The sequence below is a fragment of the Sphaerodactylus townsendi genome, linkage group LG17 (genome assembly GCF_021028975.2).
Source record: "Sphaerodactylus townsendi isolate TG3544 linkage group LG17, MPM_Stown_v2.3, whole genome shotgun sequence".
In the NCBI taxonomy this organism is placed as follows: Eukaryota; Metazoa; Chordata; class Lepidosauria; order Squamata; family Sphaerodactylidae; genus Sphaerodactylus; species Sphaerodactylus townsendi.
This window is the reverse complement of record NC_059441.1, coordinates 27,844,200-27,866,701: the sequence shown is the minus strand read 5'-3', so window position 1 is coordinate 27,866,701 and position 22,502 is coordinate 27,844,200. Positions and strand designations below refer to the sequence as shown.

Genomic DNA, 22,502 nt, shown 5'->3' with positions numbered 1-22,502 from the left:
TATGGAGTCATTTTGAGTTTTTTGGTTGCTTATGCTAGATTATACCTATTTTTCTTTGTTTTGCTGTTCTACCCTACAAAACATCCATCACGTTCACCCTCCAGAGCAACCATGTTCTCCAGGAGGGCAGATCTCTGTTTGTCTGGAGCTCAGGTATAATTCTGGCCCCACCTGGAAGCTGGCAGCATTATCTCCAACAGGCCCAAGAATCGCCCCGTCCCTGGATTGTTTCTGGCTGGGGAAATGGAACAGTGCAGAAGATCTTCGTGTGCGCTGTTGCTCTGATCCTAGCTGAGCTTCCTACCCAAGGGTAGAGCGAGGGAGAACTGTGCCCGGGGCACGTGTGTGCCCTGCGCCCCCGCCCTGGGACGCCCCCGCCACACCCCCACGCCGGTGCGCGCCCAGGGCAAGACACCCCACTCCCTGGACGCTACGCCACTGTTCCTACCCGCAGGATTGATGAGACCTTATGTTCGTAATGTGCAAAGTGGCGTTCCCATTCCGCAACAGGAGGAAATTCATGTCGATCAACCTCTTTAAAAGGCTCAGCATTGCTGTGAAGTAATTAAATTGCTAAGCGCTTCTTCCTAACCGCCAATGAACTTGAATGGATTTTCTGATCCATTCTGTTGAATTAGCTTTTCTTGTTCCTTGCATGAGCTGGCATTGCCCTCTAGTGGTAGAATCAGAGACTGAAATACATTTCCCAAATAACCTAGCTGCAGCGTGGCCTGCGATTTTATCAATTCCTGCCTATCGGTCCATGCATCAAACATGGTGGAATCTCAAACCTATAGTAATGCCAATGGCTTCTGATTCCATTTCATCTCCAAGAGCCGGTGGCTTCCATTTTATGAAAGTGATAAACGACAGACGGACCCCAAGCATTACCAATATGACCTAAACATCTTTCTACTCCCCCTCCCTCAAGATTTTTTTTTGGTGCGTGTTCAACATCTAGCCCGGGGGTCTGCAACCTGCGGCTCTCCAGATGTTCATGGACTACAAATCCCATCAGCCCCTGCCACCACGGCCAATTGGCCATGCTGGCAGGGGCTGATGGGAATTGTAGTCCATGACCACTGGAGAGCCACAGGTTGCCGGCCCCTGATCTAGCCCATGGAAGATCTCTGGGAACCTGAAAGAGCGTTCTTGTTGTGTGTGTAAAGTACCGTCAAGTTCCAGCTGACCTATGGCGACCCTGAGTTTTTAAGGCAAGCGACAGGTGGAGGTGGCTTGCCATTGCCTGTCTCAGCGTAGCCACCCTGGACTTCCTTGGTGGTCTCCAATCCAAGTACTCACCAGGCCCAACTGTGCTTCTAAGATCTGTTGAGTCCACCCTAACCTGAGCCATCAGGGCCATTTCTTGCCATTTGTGTGATATTGGGTTTGTCCTGATTGTTACCCCGATTAGAGGGAACAGGATAAGTTACCCAATTCAGATTTAGAGAATCAAAGAGACAAACAAAGAAAATGATTTCAAGAAGTTAGTAAGTTTATTAGAAAGGAACAGGTTGCAATAGCACCCTGGGAGGAAAGACTCAATTTCAGCTTTGGGACTGTCCTTTTTATAGACAAAATTTCACATGATAAGTCATTAAATTCCTATACATTACAAAGTTCTTGACACCCTGGAATAACATACAAAAACTTAATGACAGACATAATTTTGCCAGGCTAATGATTTTCTTGACACAGAGATGTTATCTTTTGCCATCTCTGAGAGGTATGCCCCATAGATTGATCGTTTCTTTATTACATGTTCATTTTATTACCTCGTTAAACTCAGGGTTAATTACAGGACAACCCTTAAACAATTTTCCACTTTATTAAAACAACTTTCTCCCGCTTCTCGATCCTCGGCACCATCTCAGTGCCCCTACCTTCACCCTTTAGATGGATGGCAAAACACAGAATCTGACAGGAGGAATGCACTTGACAGAGGCAAGTGCAACTCTAACTTAACTTTTCTGTCTCCGACCTTGGTTCAGGCAGGAGGATTTACTGCCATACGTTTGGCTGGTGTGCCCTTAAAGGCCTTCTTTTGTTATGCGATAGGGGCTTGTTTTAGGCTATAGTTTACTTATGCCTTCAGAGTCTGCTGAATCAGCAGAGCGTGTAGATATCCATGTTGTTTAGTTCTTTGTTATTCAGCTCAAGTGGAGAGTTAGAGGTTTTTCTTACAGTGACTAACTTCAAATAACTAGTATAACATAGGAATAAGTATATCGTAAATGTTGAGTATCAGTGACAAATAAATGCTATTAAATGTGACTAGATATGATTACATAAGACTTAAATGTGATTAAATGCGATTAAATGCAGTTAGACTTTCAGTGCTAACATGATCAGTTATGATGTTGTCTTGGGGTCTCGTGGTCCATTGAAAATGAGAATCATTTGGCTCTGATCGCGTGCCAACGAATTTTGCTTTGGGTCCGGTCTTTGCAGGGTGATTTGGGGACTGCTGTTAGTGGCTCTGGGTGGCGCGAAGGGCTCCTTTGGAAAGAAGCAGTATTTGGAAGGGAGACTTCCAAGGGAAACCACCAAGGAAGTCAATTCATTTCAATAAGCCTTTATTGGCATACAGAACATACAATATAAATACAGTTAAAATTACTAGATAAACCTTCACACTGGATCATAAGTTCAGTTCGCAAACCTCAGCCAGAAACTTTGCCACTGCGAGACAACAGTCAAGGTCATTGCAGTTTAAGATCATATTTACTTTATCAACCTCTGTCAGGGTTTTCATAGAGTCAATGACTTGTAATAATAAGCTGGATCTTGGATTCTGGTAAAGCGGGCAGTGGAGGAGGATGTGCGCAATGGAATCCAACTGCCCAGGACTGCAGGGGCAAAGCCTCTTATCGTTTGGTAGACCCTTGAGTCTTCCTCTATGGAGCGGGGATGGCATAATGTTAAATCTAGCCAGCATGTAGGCTCTCCTATATATAGGGTTGGTAAGCGCTGCAATATAGTAGGCTGGGTTTCCCTACGCAAATGCAATTGCCACGTTCATTGGCGAGCAGGATTTGTTGGCCAAGCTCTGCAGTTGTTGATACTCCATTGCTAGTAGCCGCTCTTTGATGAGGGCAAAGGAAGGAAGGAAGTTGTGCAAGGAAGTTTAGGGTCTCCTTTGGAAGTCTCCCTTACAAGTACGAACTGTTTCTTTCCCTTGGTGTCACAGCAAAGCTGCTAGAAGCAATGGCTGTGATTTCAAGACCAAAAAAGAAGGTTTTTTTCCCCTTCTAAAAGCCCTATGTTGAAAATGTAAGGTTGTAGGCCAGCATCCGAGAGGTGAAGATAGCAGTAGCCGGCCCATCCTCCACAGAGATTTGCCGTTCTTTAAAAAAAGAACTTGGTACATGGAATTAAAATCAATCTTAACAACCATCGTGAGGCTTACATGCAACTGCATTGTTTAATTTTACAACATCTTCAATTCCACTCATAATTCTTAAGGCTCCAGAAATTATAATACAGGCTCAGTCATTGGTCCTTGTGGTGTAGTGGTTAAGAGCAGGTGCACTCTAATCTGGAGAACCGGGTTTGATCCCCCGCTCTGCCACTTGAGCTGTGGAGACTTATCTGGTGAGCTAGGTTAGCTTGTGAACTCCAACACACGCCAGCTGGGTGACCTTGGGCTAGTCACAGTTCTTCGGAGCTTTCTCAGCCCCACCTGCCTCACAGGGTGTTTGTTGTGAAGGGGGAAGGGAAAGGAGTTTGTAAGCCCCTTTGAGTCTCCTTACAGGAGAGAAAGGGGGATATAAATCCTACTTGTTGTCTGTACAGTCCTTATAAACTCTAGTTATACAGGTAATTAGACTGTATAACTATCCAAGTCCTCAATTAGCATAATCCCAAAAAGCTTTCCATTTTCTCTCAAGGAGCAGCAGCGGCGTAGGAGGTTAAGAGCTCGTGTATCTAATCTGGAGGAACCGGGTTTGATTCCCAGCTCTGCTGCCGGAGCTGTGGAGGCTTATCTGGGGAATTCAGATTAGCCTGTACACTCCCACACACGCCAGCTGGGTGACCTTGGGCTAGTCACAGTTCTTCTGAGCTCTCTCAGTCCCACCTACCTCACAGGGTGTTTGTTGTGAGGGGATTAGCCTGTACACTCCCACGCACGCCAGCTGGGTGACTTTGGGCTAGTCACAGCTTTTCAGAGCTTTCAGCCCCACCTACCTCACAGGGTGTTTGTTGTGAGGGGGGAAGGGCAAGGAGATTGTAAGCCCCTTTGAGTCTCCTGCAGAAGAGAAAGGGGGGATATAAATCCAAACTCCTCCTCCTCCTCCTCCTCCTCTTCTTCATCTTCTTCTTCTTCCTTCTTCTTCTTCTTCTTCTTCTTCTTCTTCATCATCATCATACTCTGCAGAGGGTCTACTGAGATCCCAAGATATTTGCTTTGCCATTGCTGAATATTTTGTTAACTTGTTCATTCAAAAAGGTCTGGGTGGTAGAAGAGAGTTATGACATTCCTAGCATATTGACTATGGCGGATTTAGAAACTGAGGGTGACACTGTAACATGTTTTTTTTTTTAATTATTTGGGTTTTAAGGTATTTTACATATTCAATTGTCCTCCTGTTATATTTGTATTTTTATTGGAAACTGCCCTTTGTTAGGAAAGGGCACGGTAATAATCAAAGAAATAATCAAATTACTCCATTTACGCGGAAGCCACGAATTGTGCACAGACAATCCCAAGTTCCAGGCATGCCAAAGACGTTGTGCCTCTCACTGAACTCTACCTTGTTTCTTTTGTGTTTCCTTGCAGGGATCTTGTTTACAATGCTAGTGTTTGGGCCAATACTCATGCAGCTTTTTATCTTAGGGCTCCTTTCTGTACCAAAATCATAGCTGTGGATGAAGTTCTTCATTGACACACAAGTAAAGACTGCATTTTAACTTCTTCTTTTTTTTAATAATGGCAAATGCGTTTGGAATCCGGGTCACTTGAAGCAGCTTGGCATACGATGGGGCTGGGTGCAGAGGAGAGAAGGATAATTGTGGGGCGGAGGGTAACTGTGAGAAGGACGTGCAAGCTTTTGAGTTGCACCCAGTTCTTGGTCCGGAGTGAAACCCCATCTCTCTAAAATGGGTATTAATTGCTAAACGAGGTTCCAAGTGGCCCAAATCCCCATGATTTCCTAAAGTCCTACTGCAGAAACAAGGAAGGGCAACCAAAGAGGTTTAGAAAGAAAGCTTCTAGTCAGGGGTCTGCAACCTGCGGCTCTCCAGATGTTCATGGACTACAATTCCCATCAGCCCCTGCCAGCATGGCCAATTGGAGAGCCGCAGGTTGCAGACCCCTGTTTGAAATATTTTATAAAATGTTTACAAGTTATCGATTGGGCGATGTTGGTGGATACAGAAGGGAAAATTGAGGAAATTGTTATGTACTATAGTCTGTCTCAGTAAAAGATGTTAGTAGGATTGTATATTCCTCTGCCACAGAACTCAACATGCCGGACTTTCTTTGTTGTAGAATGGATCCTCGCGCCCACCTAGCCCTGCTTCCCCATCTGTTTGAAAGCCTGCCTTCCCCTGACCCAGGAGCAGGCCGAACCCAATGGGGGGGGGGCAGCAGGAAGTCGCCCTCCCCGCCAAGCCTCCATTTTTCCTCCTGCCATCTCTCCCCGCCCCCCGCCCCCCCGAAAAGGACCAATGACGGGACCTTGACAGTAAGCCACTGATACCATGCACAGGCTGACCAGACGTCCCGCTTTTGGCGGGACAGTCCAGCCTTCAAACAACTTGTCCTAATTTTTAAAATTGTCCCGATTTAAATTGTCCTGATTTTTGGGAGGCTGCCGCACTGCCTTCTGGGGTGCAAGGCAGTGCAGCAGCCTCTTGCGCGCGGGGCCGCAGGAGCACGGCCTTTTGGGGCTTGCAGTTTCCCGCCTTGTCACAGGTCTGGTCACCTTAACCGTGCAGGGCCTGGGGGAAGCCCTCCCTTCCCCCACCCACCGTCTCCCCTCCTCAATAACCAAGCCAGGCCCTGCCAGGCATCGGAGGTTCGTTGCTGATGCCATACAGAACTTAGCTGAACATTGGGGGCGAGGGAGGGTGAACCAGGTACAGAAGAGGGTAGAGCATCTCCCCCTCCCTCCCAGACTCCCCCCACCCCAAACAAAGAGCCAGCCAGCCCGCTCTCCCCCCACCTCAAAAGCCAAGACCGGCAGCGGTTGAGGCAGTGGCTCTGTTTGGAGGGTGCCAAGTGAGAGCAATTGGGAGAGGGAAGGCAGCATTGAATAGCCAGATCTCACCAGGTCTTGGAAGCTCAGCAGGGCCGGTACTTGGATGAGAGACCACCGAAGACTCTGCAGAAGAAGGCAACGGCAAACCACCTCTGCTTAATCCCCAGCCTCAAAAGTCCCTTGCTGGGGTCGCCTTGAGTTGGCCGCAACTTGATGGCACTTGACACACATGCAAGGGTGATTGGGCCGATGCGCTCCACATGCTTAGCTTATTCAGAGCACAGAATTCTGCATTTCTGGATGCGGAATCCAGTGTTCTGCAGGCCGACTTTGATTTCATGCGTCAGATCTGGAGAATTCGGTGTAAGAGGCCAGGTTGGTTGTTAGCCCAAATACTCTTTGTGTCCTACAGATTAGGCTGTGGAAGGCCGAAAAAGGGTATCAGTAGCCACTGGGAGGAACTGTATAGATAAAAGATTTACCCTGCTTTTCTCTACCTTTAAGGAGTTGCAAAGCAATTACTTTCCCTTCCTCTCCCCACGACATGCACCTTGTGAATGAGAGAGTTCTGAAAAGAGAGAGTTTCGAGAGAACTGTGACTAGCCCAAGGTCACCCAGCAGGCTTCATGTGGAGGAGCAGGGAAGCAAACTGCTTCACCAGATAAGAGTCTGCTGCTCATTTTTGGAATAATGCCTGCCTTACCCAGAGGTTTGATGTTGCCTCTTGGCCCTGGTATACAGGGGGTAGTAGAATTTCCTATGGATTACTGCCGTTATAGATTTTCTCCTTCGAGGAGAGAGTAATATGATCAATCTCAGGCTGTATACAGAAAGATCCCAAGACGTGTGGCATATTCTGCTCAAAAGGTTTTACTTTCATTTTGACTGCTTGCCCCTCCCTCCTCTCACTTAGCTCCTTGTGCAGATCTGTTCCACTCCAAACAATCTTCTATTCATTAAACTTCTTAAAACTTCAGAGGTAAGGGATAAATTCTGTGTACATATATTTGCAAAGGAACAATGGCATTAAGCAACAGCAGAAGTGAAAGGGTTTTTACAACTGCTTTTTACAACTCTACATGTGGCGTAGGAGGTTAAGAGCTCATGTATCTAATCTGGAGGAACTGGGTTTGATTCCCAGCTCTGCCACCTGAGCTGTGGAGGCTTATCTGGGGAATTCAGATTAGCCTGTGCACTCCCACACACGCCAGCTGGGTGACCTTGGGCTAGTCACAGCTTCTCGGAGCTCTCTCAGCCCCACCTACCTCACAGGGGTGTTTGTTGTGAGGGGAAAGGAAGGGCAAGGAGGATTGTGGCAGCCCCTTTGAGTCTCCTGCAGGAGAGAAAGGGGGGATATAAATCCAAACTCTTCTTCTTCTTCTTCTTCTTCTTCTTCTTCTTCTTCTTCTTCTTCTTCTTCTTCTTCTCTCTTCTTCTTCTTCCTTCTTCTCTTCTCTTCTCTCTCTTCTTCTCTCTTCTCTTCTCTTCTTCTTCTCTTCTCTTCTCTCTTCTCTCTTCTCTAACTTCTTCCTATTTTTGTAATATTCTTACTGCTAACGTGAAGAAATGAGCTGTTATCTCTGCATAGGAACCCACACATCCATAGTTCCTCCAGAACACCACTTGGTGTAAACCAAGCATCTGTGATAATACCTTACAGATGGAAACATTGCCCCAAATTGTCTTATAGGAACTTCTGGAAGAGCACGGCATTGCGAGTTGATTGAAGGGATTCATTTACCGAAAATTTGAACATTGCACGAATATACAGTCTAACCCTACATATTAAAAATTAATCTTTATTTCGTGATCAGTGACCTTTGAACTATAATGTATCTTAAATAGGAAACTATTTAAACTATTTAAATTTTTTAAAATCCTTCTTTTAACTTTTTTTAAATGACTGATTTTTTGAAATCTACCCTATCACTTGATGAAATGCTGCGGCTATTCTGTGAAATGAGCAGAGAGCATTCCCCCAGAACATATTTGCCCCCATCAAAACTGCGACTATTTCCGGGGGTGCCCATGATGTTGCCAGTGATGCTATGTCAATTCTGGGTAAACCCAGGAAGTGACAAATGGTAGCTCTAGGAAGCCCTGGAAACACTATCGTAAGAGCATAGAATTCCCACAATTCTTAGAACTACTTTATGACAGTCCGGGTTTTGCGCTGAAGTAATGTAGCAGTGTCAGCAATCCTACACGTAATCCATGTGTAGCCTACACTTGATTTTCCTTTGTACACAAGTTGAATCATTCTCATGTTACAGTCAATGAATGTACATATGACCATGTGGTTGAAACCCCGCATTTACCAATCCACTGGTCCCAGAATTTGTGAGTACGGTGAACACACACTGGTGTGTTCTTTCTTACAAACACATATGCACATAGACAGGCAGGATGTAAGTGTGTTCACTGTAATGGAGCAGCAGTGGCGAAGGAGGTTAAGAGCTCGTGTATCTAATCTGGAGGAACCGGGTTTGATTCCCAGCTCTGCCGCCTGAGCTGTGGAGGCTTATCTGGGGAATTCAGATTAGCCTGTACACTCCCACACACGCCAGCTGGGTGACCTTGGGCTAGTCACAGCTTCTCGGAGCTCTCTCAGCCCCACCCACCTCACAGGGTGTTTGTTGTGAGGGGGGAAGGGCAAGGAGATTGTCAGCCCCTTTGAGTCTCCTGCAGGAGAGAAAGGGGGGATATAAATCCAAACTCTTCTTCTTCTTCTTCTCTAATGTTTGAACAGGATCAGCCTAAAATGGGGTTTCATATGGGTGTTGCTGGCCTTTTAAAAAGGTGCTTACCAACTATGGATCTCCAGGTTGATTATGGGGGAAGAAACATAACCTCTTGGGGAACTGCACCCAGGGCACGCATGCACTCTGCAGTCCTACCACACCCTTGCCCACCCTCTGGAATGCCCCTGCCATGCCCTGGAACGCCCCTGCCATGCCCCCGCACCGGCGCGCACCCCCCTGTCCCCTTGGAGCTACACCACTGCTCTTACGACTAGGCCATCTTTGTGGACTTCTTTGGTTAGATCATCCCTGGTTATTCCTGTGGCCAGCAGAGGGCGGTGCAAACTATTCTTCCTCTTCTTTTCTTAACCCTACCTGGCAAAACAAATGGGACTGTTGTAGAACTATTTTACCAGGGGGTGCCAAGAATTATGCCTGCTACTTGATGATACTTTTTTTTTTTTGGTATTGTCGAAGGCTTTCATGGCCGGAATCACTGGGGTGTTGTGGGTTTTCCAGGTTGTAGGGCCGTGTTCCAATAGCATTTTCTCCTCTCTTTTTTTGCCCAAGTAATCAGCAAAAGTTGATTTTAAAAAGAGTAATTCTCCTGGCAGCTTTCACGGCTGGAATCACTGGGGGGTTTTGTGGTTTCCAGGCTGTATGGCAGTATTCTAGTAGCATTTTCTCCTGACGTTTCACCTGCATCTGTGGCTGGTGTCTTCAGAGGCTCTGATGGTAGTGAAGCAAGTGAAGCAGTAGATATACCTGTGCAATGTCCAGGATGGGAGAAAGAACCATTTGCCTGTTAACAAGTGTAAAGGGTGCAATTAGCAAGCTTGATTTACATGTGTTGGGTGGGATCTACTGGCAGCCTTTGTGAGACGGGGGGGAGGGGCAAACACTGAAAATAGGCTATAAATATTACAATTTGCACTGACCTTAGCAAAATCACATATGAAATTACATGGAACTAACAAAGTTCACTCTCTGTGTTAGAAACTACAGACTTCATATGTAATCCAGGCAGTGTAAATACCAGTCTGATACTGGAATAGTTTATATTTTACAATGATCTTACCTGGACAAGGCAGATAAGATTTCAGAGAAAGCTGTAATGAAATGAGTTTTTATTCAGATACTCATCAGGTTTTTTCATTTTCTATTACATTACAATAAAATCCGAAAGAGTTCAGTCATGCTTTCTCTATAGTATACTCGGCTTACCTCACTCAGTCCCATATGCTGCGGTCTGTTTGGAGGTGGGCCAACATCTACTTCATACAAGAGCATGGTGCATGACCTTCCAATTCTGGATACGATTGTGCTTTAACAACTGTCACAAAAGCTTTACCTACCAGGCTCTTTCTTTCATAGCCAAAACCGAGTGGTGGTCCTTTGTTGAGGCGAAAATCCATGAAATGGGTCTATCCTTGGATGCATTGGTTTTAATGAATGCCAATGAGCTAAAGCTGACTATCAAAAAGAGATTGTATGATCTCGAGTATAGTCACCTGATGCAGCAGGCTAATAAACGCTGCTCCTCCTTGCACTTGGGTATACCATTAAAACCCTATACCATGGCCAAGTATTTCCATCATTTGGTCTTAGAACCCAAATTCGCGATTTGTTCTGACTCCTCGTTGTGGTGCAATATTCTCCCTTCAGCTACCACTCAGGGCAGAATACAGAAAGTGCCTTTTAATGAAAGATTTTGTCCCTGCAGTTCAGCTTACGAAGAATCAATCCAACACGTGATATTACACTGCCCGTTACACAGTTTAGCCAGGAATAAATATCTAAACCCGTGGTTAAAACCCCCCATTGATAATATTAATCTATCAATTGTGGTAACGATGTTGGATTGCGGTTCTGCAAGTGTATTGGAAGCGCTGGCTAACTTTTTGTGCTCTGTCATCAGCAAACGGTTATAACTGTACTGGAGATTGTATCATTACACTGAGGTCGCCATTTTTCTGGTATATTGCTGCTGTTTTAATTATGCCATTAAAGGTTTATATATATATACAATAAAATCAAACTTAGTAATCTTGTGAAACCTGCAGGTATCTGCTATTCGTACAATTTTCCAGCATCATTACACTCTTACAATTTTTTAAAATATCAGATAATGAATATAAAGTTCAACAATTTCTTATCACTATTGCCTTTAATTTCTTCAGTTTCCCCAAGTATAGTTTATAAGATTATTCACTTTACTGTTCGGCTGATTTAAATAGTTCAAGAAAATTTTCCATCTTCTCTTGTACTATAGATGTTTGTTTCACCATTGTTGAATATTCGGTGACTCTCTTCTCATCCATTCCATAAGATCTGGGTAAAGTTTAGCTTTCTACCTTATTGTAAATACAATCCTTGCTGCAGTTACCATATATTTAAGCTATTGATCACAGACCTTGTTAACATTTAACAGAATAAAAAGGATTCCGTTGATACTGTCCATTTTTGTGGATGTGTATTGCTTTACTTGTGAAGTAGCTTAGTTTCACCCCCCCAAAAGGCAATCAAAGGCCCTTTCCGCATGGGCCAGATACAGTGTTCCAGGGACGCTAAAAACAGCGTCCCTGGGAGACCGTTCGCATCGCAGCAGCGCCGGCCTCAACTCCCGAGCGGCGCGAAGACCACTGTTTCCAAACCTCGCTCCCTGAGCAAGGTTTTTCGGAAACAGCAGCTTCCAAACGCTGCCGTGCGAATGGCAGCGGCTGGAAGGTGCCATTCCCCGCCCCTTTCCCGAACGCCTTACAGACCCTCTGGCCTTCTGGCGCGTCACACAGGCCAGGGGACATGCCCCCCCTGCCCTGCGACTCCAGAGCTGTTGCGCAGGGCAGGGAGGGGTGTCCCCTGGCCTGTGCGGCACGCCGAAAGGCCGGAGGGACAGTAAGGTGTTCAGGGAACGGTGTAGCCTCTGCGCAGGCTGCGCCGTCTTCCCCACCCATACCGGGACCATCCGTGCAAACGGTCCCGGGGGGGTGCGTCGGCATCGTTTACGCCGACGCACCACCGCAGCGTGGCCGTGCGGAAACGGCCAAAGTATAGTATGCAGTGCAGAAACTATGAAAATAGGAACAATGCTAAACCAAGGCTCCAAAAATTGCTCAATGAGCAGATGTAATACAAAGAGTGAATCATGGAATCATAGAATCACAGAGTTGGAAGAGACCATAAGAGCCATCAAGTCCTACCCCCTGAAATGCAGGAAGACACAATCAAAACACTCCCGATATATGTTCATCCAGCCTCTGTTTAAAACCCTCCAAAGAAGGAGACTCCACCACACTCCGAGGCAGTGAATTCCACTGTCAAACAGCCCTGATGTCAGGAAGTTCTTCCTAATGTTTAGGTGGAAACTCTTTTGCTGCACCTTGAATTCATTACTCCGTGTCCTAGTCTCTGGAGCAGCAGAAAACAAGCTTGGCCCAGCTTGCTCCCTCTTCGACATGGCATGGCATCCCTTCAAACATTTAAACATGGCTATCATGTCACCCCTTAACCTTCTCTTCACCAAACTAAACATAACCAGCTCCATAAGCCCCTCTTCGTAGGGCATGGACTCCAGACCTTTTACCATTTTGGTTGCCCTCCTCTGGACCCGTTCCAGCTTGTCAATATCCTTCTTGAATTGCGGTGCCCAGAACTGTTCCAGGTAAGGTCTAACCAAGGCAGAATAGAGAGGTACAATTACACCCCTCGATCTTGACACTGTACTCCTGTTGATACAGCTCAAAATCACATTGGCTTTCTTGGCTGCTGCATCACACTGCTGACTCATGTTCAGTTTGTGGTCCACTAAGACTCCCAAATCCCTTACGCATGTCGTGTTGTCAAGTCAGGGGTCACCCATCCTAGATCTGTGCATTTCATTTTTTCTGCCTAAGTGTAGAATCTTACATTGATCTCTGTTGAAATTCATTTTGCATTGGCCCAGCTGTCTAATCTGTCTGGGTCATTTTGAATCCTGACTCTGTCCTCTGGGGTATTAGGTACCCCTCCTAATTTGGTGTCATCTGCATATTTGATTAACATGCCCTCTATTCCATCATCCAAGTTGTTGGTACAAATATTGAATAGCGTTGGGCCCAGGACAGAACTCTGTGGCACCCCACGAGTCACTTCTCTCCAAGATGAAGGAGCCATTAATGAATTCAATCAACCAACCAATTAGAAATCCATCTAATAGTAGCATTTAGTCTACATTTCAGTAGATTACTTGCGAGAATATTATGGGACACCTTGTCAAAAGCTTTACTAAAATCAAGGTATGCTACGTCCACTGCATCCCCTTCATCTACCAAGCTTGTCGCTCTGTCAAAAAAAGAAAAGAAATAAGATTGGAGTGCACAAACTGTATCATATCAATGCAAACTCGACTACAAATAATGCCCAAATATCTGCATGAATTCAACACGTCAAAAGCGTGCAATCAGGAATAGTCCAAAAGTCCAAAAATGGGATGAGCTCCCCAGTTTTGCCCCGTTTCGTGGTTGACTTTTCCTACTTCATCCGCAGTTTGGTTGATCTTGCCCGTAAATCTTTGGGGTTGCTATCTGTCCTAAAAAGCAGTTTTATGCCATATATAATATTCAGTATTCAGACTCCAGGATGTGACACGTTGGGCTAAGCCATTCTGTGCTTTGAAGCTGAAAAACTATATCATTAATATGCTGTCGTTTGTGCACTCTTCGTATTAAATCTATTGAACTAGTTCAAGGGTCTGCAACCTGTGGTTCTCCAGATGTCCATGGACTACAATTTCCAATCAGCCCCTGCCAGCATGGCCAATTGACCATGGTTGCAGAGGCTGATGGGAATTGTAGTCCATGAACATCTGGAGAGCCGCAGGTTGCAGACCCCTGTGTTAGGCCTTTGCTATGCAGGAATGTATGGACTTCATTTGAAATGCCTTTCTCAGGCCGACACTGGGAATATTCCCTCGGGGTGATCTTGAGAGGGGCGGCAAGCTTGGGAATGGGCTTAGGAGATGGAGAACCGGTGCGAACCAGCTGAATCCCACCTCTGCATGAACCTGTCAAGTCCTGCTAAATATACACACTTAATGGGTGCACCCACAAATATGGATCTATACCAGAACCATACAGACACCACACACAAACACACAAATTCCTGTTTAATGACCCCAACGTAAAAGGGGGCATTCAGACTCGAGGATGTGACACATTGGGCTAAGCCATTCTGTGCTTTGAAGCTAAAAAACTATTTCATTAATATGCTGTCGTTTGTGCACTCTTCGTATTAAATCTATTGAACTAGTTCAGGGGTCTGCAACCTGTGGTTCTCCAGATGTCCATGGACTACAATTCCCATCAGCCCCTGCCAGCATGGCAAATTGGCTGAACTAGTTACACGCAAGCAGGTGGGGGGGAGGCCTTCATAGCCTTGAGCGACAATAATGAGATGTGGGCTGAGATGTGGACATGCAAACTGCCAGGCCCAGAATGGCACAGGCCTGACACCAACCTAGACACGCCCCAAAGGTGAAGCAGGTATCTGTTTGCCCTCTCCCACCCTGGTCACCAACCTTGCTTTTGTCCTCCGCAGGTAAGCTGGACATCACCCCCGATGACCCCCGGTGGATCGGCGCGTGGTGGGCGGGCTTCCTCCTCTGCGGTGCCTTACTCTTCTTCTCCTCCCTCCTGATGTTCGGGTTCCCACAATCCTTGACACAACAGCCGGAGCACTTGACCGCGGCTGAGGAGGCCATGCTCCCAGACCGGGACTACGAGAGGCCCAAGCCGAGCAACGGGGTCCTCCGACACTCCCTGGAAGCCGAGGAGGGCAGCTCTTGTCTCCAGCAGCTGAGAGGTGACGCTCTTCTCCCGTAACTCACGTGGCTTCCGTGGGAGCTGACAGGTTAATGCTGGGTTAGATCCATCGCCTGGCCCAGACGCTTTCTCCTTTTGCCTTTGCCTTAAAACAGTCCTTCTTCAAACACCAAGTCACTCAAGTCTTTTCAGAAGTTACAGGTGCACATAGCAGACATACCACTAGCAGTGGTGGCATAGTGGTTAAGAGCAGGTGTACTCTAATCTGGAGGAACCGGGTTTGATTCGCCGCTCTGCCACTTGAAGAAGAAGAAGAGTTTGGATTTATATCCCCCTTTCTCTCCTGCAGGAGACTCAAAGGGGCTGACAATCTCCTTGCCCTTCCCCCCTCACAACAAACACCCTGTGAGGTAGGTGGGGCTGAGAGAGCTCCCAGAAGCTGTGACTAGCCCAAGGTCACCCAGCTGACGTGTGTGGGAGTGTACAGGCTAATCTGAATTCCCCTTAGATAAGCCTCCACAGCTCAGGCGGCAGAGCTTGGGAATCAAAACCCGGGTTCCTCCAGATTAGATACACGAGTTTCTTAACCTCCTACGCCACTGCTACGCCTGGATAGGCTGTTTCATTCTGCTAGTGAGCCATCCACATTGGTACCATCGACATTGGGAAATGTAGCCGGGAGGTTCTGGAAGCAAATTTAGGCTGCTAGGGAAAAGGTTAAAACTAGGACTCCCATGGTGGCATTCCTCTGAAATGCTACCTGTTCCATCTGAGGGCTTAGCTTAGGCAAGCTGGAGACATATAGGGTCTCAAATGCGTAATGAAGGTGGTGCAAGGCAGAGGGTTTCAGACGGTTGTGAACTGGGGAATCCCTTGGACAAGGTAGGCCTGTAAGCAAAAGGGACAACAGAGACCTGAAAGAGGGAACTAGAGCTGCCATACCAACATTAAAAAAAGGTGGTAGAAACAGTTTAAACTGGGATCCCTGGGGAAAAGCCGCATAGGGAGCTGAGGTGATTGGTCTGGAATACAGAGTCCATGGATGCAGACAGAGAAGGAGGTTTTTTAACCAACCAATATACAAGGAAGAGCTACAGCAATGTGATAAGGGATAGTGTCTAAAAGGAGGGCAAACACATAAATCCTGTAAGTTAGGACAGAGATGAGTATGCTGCTGTCTCTATGCTAATAGTAGAAGCATCTCACCTAAAATGTAGAGCTGAGTACCAGAGGCTCAAGGAGGACATTGATATAGTGGGCACTACAGAGACATTGTGGAATGAGGAGAACCAGTGGATGCTGTTATCCCAGGTTACAGGTTCTTAAGCAGGGAAGGATAGGACAGGCTTATTGGGGTGGAGGGCCCCTACATCGTGCTATATATAGTGTCACATAAAACAGGACAATGCAGGGAGCTGATTCCCCTACAGAAGCACTGTGGGATACTACCACCAGGGGTGAAGCATAGTTTCAACATTAGGGAATATACTATCATCCTCTGACCAAAGCACAAGAGGATCTCTTGAGATGGAAAAAAAAAGAAATTAGAGAGGCCAACAAAAGCAAATGTCGTGGTAATGGGCTATCAAACCATCCCATATAAACTGGAAAATGCATGTTCAGGGCCATAGTAAGGAGGAGAAATATCCTGGATATGCTAAATGACTGTGGTTTAGAGCAGATGGTTGTAGAACCAACCAGGGGAGATGGATCCTAGGATCTAATTCCCATGTGGGACCCAGGACCTGGCAAAGCAAGTCAGTTGTTGAGCCGATAGGGAACAGCTGCACTACAATGTTGTCAGATTCAGTATCTCTGCATGCTAACAAGTGACAACTAATAATGTAGCTAAGCATTTGCCTTCAGAAAGGGAAATTTCAAAGATGAGGGGGAGAAAAGCGAGGGAAGCTGAAAGGGGAAAAATCAAAGAGGAGCCAAAATGTCCAAGATGCTTGAGGCTATTTAAAAAACACAGTCACAAAAGCTCAGCTTGGAATGTGTTCCACAGAGGGTTAGGAAAAGGCAGCGCCTAGTCCAAAAGCAAGAAAGCCACCATGGTTAACAATAAGGACGTTGAGGAAATCTATTAGGAAAAAAAAGATGTCTTCTTTAGAAAATGGTCCAACTTAACTGATAAAGAATACCAGAGAGAACACAAATGTAGGCAAAAGAGAAGCAAGTTAGCTTGCAGGAGGCAAAAAGGATTGCGGAGGAACATGACAGGAACATCAAACCAGCAAATAAACAGTTCTTCAAGTACATCAAAAGCAGGAAGCCAGCAAGGGAAGGGTAGGCCTGTTGATGACAAAGGGAACAGGCAAGTAAAGATGATAGGAGATTGCAGAAAAGCTGAATGAATTCCTCTTTGCATCTGTCTTCACCTAAGAGGAGGTGAGAAAATTCTGCACCTAAACCAGTTTTAGGAGGCTAACTGAGGAACTAACAAAGATATGGTAGACAAGGAAGAAGTTCCAGCCATTGATAACTAAATGTTACCAAATCCTCTGGCCCAGATTGCATTCACCCAAGAGTTCTTAAAGAGCCTGGCTAATGAAACTGCTGATCTCTCACTTTAATAATATGCAACTTTATCCTTGAAATCAGGCTCCATCCTGAAGACTGGAAGATGGCCAATGTCACACCAATCTTTAAGAAAGGATCTAGGGGACCTGGAAATTACAGGCCAGCCAGCTCTGATTATCTGTTCCTGGTAAATTAGGTAGAATCTGTCATTAAAGATAAAATTATAAAACATGTAGAAAAGCAAGACCTGCTGAGAAAGAGTCAGCATGGCTTTGCAGAGGCAAACTCTGGTCTTACAAACTTTACTAGGAGTTCTTTGAGGATGTAAACAGGGCATGTGGATAAGGGGAACCAGTGGACATTGTCTACTTGGATTTCCAAAAGGTTTTGACAAAGTTCCTCACTAGAGACTATTGAGAAAAAAACTCAGTAAATGAAGGAATAAGAGGGGAAGTCCCTCCCTATGGGATTAAAAAACTGGTTGAGAAACAGGAAGCAAAAGAGTGGGTGTAAATGGGAAAATTCTCAAGCAATGGAGAGGATGTAGGGAGGAGTCCCCCAAGGATCCAGATTGGGGACCAGTGCCTTTAACCTATCTTACAAATGACCTGGAAGTAGGGCAGGCAGGTAAAGGGTGGGCTAAGCTCTGGTAGATGATACCAAATTAAGTGTAGGGTGGTGGAGAACCACAAGGATTAAGCAGGAGCTCCAAGCTGACCTTGATAAAATTAGGGTGAGTGGGCTAAGAAATGGCAATGTAGTTCAATGTAGCAAATGCAAAAGTGGATGCACATAGGGCAAAAAAATCCAAACTTCATACATGCCAGGGTCAGTGCCATCAGTCACAGACCAGGAAAGGGATTTAAGGCCTTAGCTGATAGTTCCATGGGAATAAGCCAACTCAATGTATGGCAGCTGTGAAAAAAGGCAAACTCTATGCTGGGATAATTAGGAAAGGAAATCTGAGAATAAACTGCAAGATTGTCATGCCCTTATATAAAGCTGTGGGTGCGACCTGCAATTTGGAGTAATTGTGTCTAGTCTCTGGTCACAGCATCTCAAAAAAGGATATTAAGAGATAGAAAGTGCAGAGAAGGGCTTAATGAGGATGATTGAGGGATCTGCAGCACCTCCTATGAGGAAAGGCTGCAGCGCTTAGGACTCTTAGTTTGGAGAGGAGACGCCTGAGGGGGGGAAGACATGATTGAAGTCTATAAAATTCATGCATGGGGTAGAAATGCTGACAGAGAGAAATTTTTCTTCTCACAATACTAGAACCAGGGGGGGCATCTTACTGAAAAATGCTAGGGGAAGAATTAGAACCAATAAAAGGAAACATCTTCACTTAACGCAGGGATTGGTGTTTGGAATATGCTGCCACAGGAGGTGGTGATGGCCACCAACCTGGATAGCTTTAAAAGGGCTTGGACAGATTTAGTGGAGGAGAAGTCGATTTATGGCTACTCAATCTTGGATCCTCTTGATCTGAGATTGCAATGCCTTTTAATAGTCCAGGGTGCTCGGGAGCAAATGTTACAGAAGGCCATTGCTTTCTACATCCCACATGTGAACTCCCAAAAGGCACCTGGTGGGCCACCAAGTGAGTAGCAGAGAGCTAACATGGACTCTGGTCCGATCCAGCTTGGCTTGTTCTTACAAGTTCTTGCTGCTCCCTATCTGGGAATCTCAGGATTAGCTTCTTGTGCACTCTAACACACGCCAGCTGGGTGACTTGGGCTAGTCACAGTTCTTCAGAGCTCTCTTACCCCCACCTACCTCACAGGGTGTTTGTTGTGAGGGGGGAAGGGAAAGGAGATTGTAAGCCCCTTTGAGTCTCCTTGAAGGAGAGAAAGGGGGATATAAATCCAACTCTTCTTCTTCTGATCTACATCCTCCTGTGTATACATACTCCTGATATGTGCAGTTACTATTCAATTACATTTCAACTTATTAGACTTATAAGGTCACTCATCCCCTTTTGGGCTCGGGGTGGTTAGCATCATGCTAATAAAATACATATAAATAACTAAGCTGTAGAAAAAATTAAAAGTATTCACACTATGTTGTGCGAACAGGGGACAATGCATGTCTTTACCATCTTGGGTACATATGGGCTGACTACTGGATTTTTTCAATGTTGATACATACTAAAGGAAGAAGTGGCATAGTGGTTAAGAGCAGGTGCATTCTAATCTGGAGGAACCGGGTTTGACTCCCCGCTCTGCCACTTGAGCTGTGGAGACTTATCTGGAGAATTCAGATTAGCCTGTGCACTCCAACACACGAAAGGGGGGGGTATAAATGCAACTCTCTTCTTCTTCCACTACTATTACTACTACTACTAGTAGTAGTAGTAGTAGTAGTAGTAGTAGTAGTAGTAGTAGTAGTAGTAGTAGGAGGAGGAGGAGGAGGAGGAGGAGGAGGAGGAGGAGGAGGAGGAGCAGTGGCGTAGGAGGTTAAGAGCTCGTGTATCTAATCTGGAGGAACCGGGTTTGATTCCCTGCTCTGCCGCTTGAGCTGTGGAGGCTTATCTGGGGAATTCAGATTAGCCTGTATACTCCCACAGATGCCAGCTGGGTGACCTTGGGCTAGTCACAGCTTCTCGGAGCTCTCTCAGCCCCACCCACCTCACAGGGTGCTTGTTGTGAGGGGGGAAGGGCAAGGAGATTGTAAGCCCCTTTGAGTCTCCTGCAGGAGAGAAAGGGGGGATATAAATCCAAAACTCTTCTACTACACTGGCGTCAGGGGTGCCATGCAGCTCCAAACCACCCAAACTCAAAAGCTCCGCTGCAGGACCCAGTGTGAGTGGGAGCATTCTAAGAAGTGGAGCTAACTTACACCTACCAGCGACTTACGTCATGAAAATCGCAGTAGTAACCTTTGAAAAAGAGCAGTGTGTTGGGAGATCTATGAATTTCTTCATTTTTGCTTCTTCTCCATGCCTCTCTAATCTTCCTTGGGGGCAACATGTCTACACCTTTTTGATGCTGTCTCTGGCTGCGATGAAACTGCCCCCCCCCCTTTCCCTCAAGGATTGCACTACCTCACTGTTTATTCTAGCAGGCAGTCTTGGGAGTCAGAGCTCACTTCTTCAGATGCAATGGAATGAAGGACTATCATTTCCCTCAAATGTATCCGAAAACTTATAAGGCTAATGATTATCCTTCTTTTCACCGCATCTCTTTTAGGTACTAGGCCCGAACTGTTCATTTTGTCCAGGCTTTTCGTGAAGAGGTCGATCTTTAAAAGAACATTTTTTTAAAGATTCTATTCCTAGCCTGATTATTTTTTTTTACAGGGGTCGTTTTAGGATGCCAAATGTCTCCTGCAGTTTCTGTGCTCTGGGCAGAGTTTTTATAAGTTTATTCATTTTTAATTACTTCGATGGAGTTTTAGATTTTGATTACGTTTTGTCTTGTAAGCAGCCTCGTCCATGCCCTCTGCAGAGGCAGCATAGGAAACCAGGGTTCCGTGGTACCCTGCGGTGCCGTGAGCCTGTCCCAAGGGTACTGCAGCAACGCTACCAGCCCCCCTCACTTTTGCGGTGTCTTCCACTGGCACCAGCAAGGACATGGAGCTGGCCCAGGGGGCAGGGCCTGCCGCAAGGTCAGCAGCCACCCCCCCCCCCGCGCTTCCCTTCACCCTGGGAGGGGAAAGTGGTGTGGGGGGGTGGTGGTGGTGGCAAGCACAGGCACTGGGAGGGGAAGGTGGAGGGATGGCAGGGGTACCGTGAGATATGAAGAGTAAGGTCAAGGGTACCGTGATGTCGAAAAGGTTGGGAAACACTGTTCTAAGTAAATAAATAAAATGAATATGCCACAAGGAAATGAGGTACCCAAATCCTTTTCCCTGACTGTACAATTCCAACACACAGGGTCTAAGACCCACCCACCACCCCCCGTTGTGGTCAGCGAGTCCTGGGCATAGAAAATATAAATGAGGAGCGTTCCCCCAATGCCGAGCTTTTATTTCTGGGGGGCTTGTTCCAGCAAACAGCAACTCTGCAAAGCTGTATCGGTTTGGGGGAATGGAGTGGAGAAACATACAACCGTCTTCCCCTTTCCACGGTCCCAGTCTGGGTCTTTGAAAGAAAAGGCTGACTCGTGAGGCTGATTTGCCCAACTCCCACCACGTCAGAAGGTTTGGCCCTATATGTATTAGCCCATTTGAACCAGCACCTGAAAGAAGAAGAAGGAGGAGGAGGAGGAGGAGGAGGAGAAGGAGAAGAAGAAGAAGAAGAAGAAGAAGAAGAAGAAGAAGAAGAAGAAGAAGAAGAAGAAGAAGAAGAAGAAGAAGAGGAGGAGGAGGAGGAGGAGGAGGAGGAGGAGGAGTTTGGATTTATATCCCCCTTTCTCTCCTGCAGGAGACTCAAAGGGGCTGACAATCTCCTTGCCCTTCCCCCCTCACAACAAACACCCTGTGAGGTAGGTGGGGCTGAGAGAGCTCCGAGAAGCTGTGACTAGCCCAAGGTCACCCAGCTGGCGTGTGTGGGAGTATACAGGCTAACCTGAATTCCCCAGAAGAGGAAGAGTTTATATATCCCCCCTTTCTCTCCTATAGGAGACTCAAAGGGGCTGAAAATTTCCTTACCTTTCCCCCCTCTCAACAAACACCCTGTGAGGTAGGTGGGGCTGAGAGAGCTCCGAGAAGCTGTGACTAGCCCAAGGTCACCCAGCTGGCGTGTGTGGGAGTGTACAGGCTAATCTGAATTCCCCAAATAAGCCTCCACAGCTCAAGCAGCAGAGCGGAGAATCAAACCCGCTTCTGCCAGATTAGATACACGAGCTCTTAACCTCCTACGCCATTACTGTAATATGTGGTTTAGCCACTAGATGGAAGGTGTCCATTGCGGTGTTCTGGACTCGCTATGTGCGTGCTAATTATGAGATCTTCCCGCTGAATTTGATCCAGACAGTCGCTAAAACCAACACTGGCTAAAGCAATACAGAGTGATAAGAATGTCAAGTAGCTCATCGGAAACTGATTTAAACTGGGAGGGGGACCGTTTAGACTATCTATTGTGGTGAAGTGGTTGCAGAAACCATAGAATGTTCATAAAATGCCAGAGCGACCTCCATGTCCCTTTTCATTTTTACCAGGAGAGATATTAGCGTGCTGATGCAATGCCAATGAACTAGGCTTCACTCTCATTTCTTCCCCGGGAAATGTATAAAATCACTGTATAAAATCAAAACAAATAATCGTAATAAAAGAGAAGAGGAAGAGTTTGGATTTAT

At 46.2% G+C, this 22,502-nt stretch overlaps 1 protein-coding gene across 1 annotated transcript in view; it reads left to right on the top strand.

Annotated features, from left to right (window-relative positions):
• The window catches only part of SLCO3A1 (solute carrier organic anion transporter family member 3A1), a 102,572-nt gene that overhangs the window by 74,539 nt on the left and 5,531 nt on the right, over positions 1-22,502 (top strand). The window contains 3 exon segments of the mRNA XM_048481653.1: positions 4,781-4,839; positions 4,842-4,893; positions 14,519-14,782. Coding sequence (XP_048337610.1) covers positions 4,781-4,839; positions 4,842-4,893; positions 14,519-14,782 — 375 coding nt within the window.